The sequence below is a fragment of the Salvelinus alpinus genome, chromosome 11, assembly GCF_045679555.1.
Source record: "Salvelinus alpinus chromosome 11, SLU_Salpinus.1, whole genome shotgun sequence".
Lineage (NCBI taxonomy): Eukaryota > Metazoa > Chordata > Actinopteri > Salmoniformes > Salmonidae > Salvelinus > Salvelinus alpinus.
The window spans coordinates 62,471,670-62,475,087 of record NC_092096.1 but is presented as its reverse complement, the minus strand read 5'-3'; the positions used below and the strand labels follow the sequence as shown (position 1 = coordinate 62,475,087).

At 43.9% G+C, this 3,418-nt stretch overlaps 1 protein-coding gene across 2 annotated transcripts; it reads left to right on the top strand.

The window, feature by feature from the left end:
- On the top strand, positions 1-3,055 carry LOC139534621 (uncharacterized). 2 transcript variants are annotated; one of them, XM_071333896.1, is made up of 9 exons: positions 1-69; positions 157-333; positions 424-485; positions 568-654; positions 742-783; positions 852-1,025; positions 1,105-1,793; positions 2,078-2,186; positions 2,281-3,055. In XM_071333896.1, the coding sequence occupies exons 1-7, from the start codon at positions 6-8 to the stop codon at positions 1,162-1,164; spliced, it is 666 nt and encodes a 221-aa protein (XP_071189997.1). In that variant the 5' UTR covers positions 1-5; the 3' UTR covers positions 1,165-1,793; positions 2,078-2,186; positions 2,281-3,055. The 2 variants fall into 2 exon arrangements, with proteins under 2 accessions (XP_071189997.1, XP_071189996.1); XM_071333895.1 differs by having other exon boundaries at positions 2,075-2,186.
- Positions 3,056-3,418: the final 363 nt, after the last annotated feature.

The window sequence follows — 3,418 nt, the reverse complement described above, 5'->3', positions numbered from 1 at the left end:
TAAACATGAACGGGCCAAAACGGACATGGCAGCAGGTCAAAATCAAATACAAGAACATTCTGCAGAATGGTATGGTCCCTGACTAATATTTAACAAAGCACAAGCATATATTGTACCCAGAAGGTGCCTGCTCACACATTGTCTGTACTGTTTTAGCAGTGAAAAAGAATACCCACAGACAAGGCACGGGTGGTGGGTCACCAAAGGCTGACCTTACCCCAGCAGAGGACATGGCCTTGGAGCTAAATAAAGGCAGGCCCGTCTTAGAGGGGATCCCTGGGGGGAAAGAGACGAGCATAGGTTCCTCCCAAGATGCCACCCGCTTCATTCAAGGTATGTCCTTCCATCTCTACATGGGATACAACCACATTCATATTGAATCAATTTGGACTGTCTGACTTTGGTTTACCTATTGCCTTGCAGTGTCTGGCAGCACTGTGTTCCTGTTAGAGCCACCAGCACAAGCACCAGACGATGCTGATCCAGTGAGTACTCCATCAAAGGCATACTGTAGGCCTGGCATGTCTTGTCTACTAGCTTCAATATGAATCCGATTAAATGTGATAGGGTGAAGGCCCCAGTGCAGCAGCAACAGCACATGATGGAGACGATGATGAGGAGGAGACCATCTCTCTGGATTCCAGAAGGCATGAGGTATCATGTTAAGACTGTGAAAGTACTATTTACTCTACAATGGTGAGGAGTCCTCATCAAAATCAAAAAATCTAATTTCTTTTACAGGACCCAGATGCTATACAGTGGGAAAACCAGCCTGGCAACATAGTGCGTATTAATAAAAGGACACCACATCCTGCCAAATTCCAGCTGCGCTAATTGTATTGTGTTCACAGAGCTCACAAGCTATCAGAAAGTTGTATGGCAACCACCTCCGGCGCCAAATAGAACTGGCAGACATAGACATTCAGTACAAGAAGAAAAAGATGGAAAATCTTGCACTGGAGTCCGAAATAAAAAAGAGGACAATTAGGAAACTGGACCTTGAAATAAAAAAACTTGAGAGGGAGGTGAGATATGCCTTCAATGTACACTGTATGCTAACTGTAACACAAATGTATTAATCATTATTTTTCTTTCCTCCCCCAGCTCCAAGAAGATGACACAGCTCAAAATAAAAATTTGGTATATTCTCGTAAAGTCAAGTGAGCCATGACATATGAGCTCTTATTGTGAGCACACAGGACGGTGGCATCTTTCTAAGGTTTTTTTTATTTTCCCAGCAATCAGTACAACCAAGTCATCGTTATAAGGCATCGCCCTCTTTTGCCCACCCCCCCAGCACCAGGTGTGGCCACTAGCCTATATGAAGGCCCAAAATTGTGTGTTCCTTTCTGCTCTGACAATGGCATGCCCATTCGTGCGAGATGTGGTGGATGAAGAAGCACTTGTGCTGAGGAGAGCCTTCAGGCGAGAAAGGGTCTTCAGGGACCGGTTGGACCCACTGGCCTTCCCTGATGACCATCTATATGAAAGATACAGGTTTTCTGCAGATGGCATCAGGTATCTATGCAGACTACTGGGTCCCAGGATTAAGCACCGCACTGCACGGAGCCATGCACTGAGTGTGGAGCAAATGGTTTGTGTGGCCTTGCGCTTTTTTGCTAGTGGAGCCTTCCTGTACTCAGTGGGGGATGCAGAACAGCTGAACAAGGCCACAATTTGCCGCACAATAAGGAGTGTGTGTCTGGCTATCAAAGCATTAGCAGATGTCTTCATCTCCTTCCCTGGCCACAGAAGACTCTGTGACATCAAAGAGGAGTTCTATAGGATTGCAGGTAAGAGGATCTACAAATTACAGGACAACTGTTAACACATAGTAGGATACTCATTACTTTGTGTGACAGGTTTCCCCAATGTCATTGGTGCAGTGGACTGCACACACATAAGGATAAAAGCCCCCTCAGGTGCCCATGAGGCCGATTTTGTGAATAGGAAATCCTTTCACAGCATTAATGTTCAGGTGAACATAACTTTTTGATATTGTCCATTGACGAACACTCTGCATTGCCAGTGATGTGCATTGATTGGTGTAATATTCCTCATCTTATGATTTCAGAAGGTCTGCAATGCTGACTGTGTGATCAGCAATGTTGTGGCAAAATGGCCTGGCTCAGTCCATGACTCCAGAATCTTTCGGGCCTCTGAAATCTATCAGTGCCTATCACAAGGTAAGCCACACAACCCCTATTTATAACCATCATGGCTGTGTCAAGAATATCACTGTGTTTATGAGGTAGTAATGATGAGATTTTGTGTTGACAGGTGAATTCTCTGGTGTGTTGCTGGGAGACAGGGGGTATGGCTGCCAGCCTTTTCTCCTGACACCTTTCACAGACCCCCAGGAAGCACAGCAGGCCTACAACCATGCCCATGCCAGGACCAGGGCCAGAGTTGAAATGACCTTTGGCCTCCTGAAGGCACGCTTTCACTGCCTTCACAAATTAAGGGTCAGCCCTGTTAGGGCATGTGATATTACTGTGGCTTGTGCTGTCCTCCACAATGTGGCCTGCCTGAGGAAGGAGAGGGCCCCCAGAGTGCCACCAGCCATGGACTGGGACAATCCGGCAATCTTCCCTGATGACGACAGTGGTCGGCTGCTGAGGGACCAATATGTGTTGAATTATTTTAGTTAGTATGTGTGCTTTCAATTTTGGTTAAATATGTCCTGCGGTGGCAGAGGAATTTGGGTTTTTTTGGGTTCGTTTTTTGACGAATTTGGCCTCTTATGATGTTTGTGCGGTATACTGTGTGTAATACAAGGCTGCAGGGAGGCTACTGCATCCATTCATTTGTCTGTTCAGTTGATGTGTATGGATTTGTCCTGCATTTATTTTAGTGTGCAGACATGCAGGGTGTGTTATATACAGACCTTTGAATGTGTATGTATCATTTTGTATAATATGCTTGGATTCTGTGCTTTCCATCTTGTAGAGTCACTGTGACTTCAGTTTCGAAAGGAGCTGATGGTTTACCTGCTTTGTTTTGTCCTTATTCAATAAAGGAACATAATGTTACACATTGTGTTTTTATATTCATATGGAATGTGTATTTGTTTATATGACAGAGTACTAGGGCCACACTGAAGAAAAAGGATAAAGTCATAAATTTATGAGGCTGGTTCTTTCTGCAGAAAAGCTACATATTGTTTTTACAGTTTTGATACTTATGACAATGTGATACTTAATATTCTGGCACATCAGCATGTCTTTGTTTATGAAACCATACTGAAGTACAATTTCACGAAATGCCCCACATCTGTCATTTTAACAACTGTCCTCCTTTAAAACAACTGGTTACAATATTATGACTTGTGTTTTTTTCCCCTCTGTGGCCCTAATATTCTATCATTTTATATATAGCCTTATAGTCTATGGGAAACTGTAAATTATCTAATGATAGC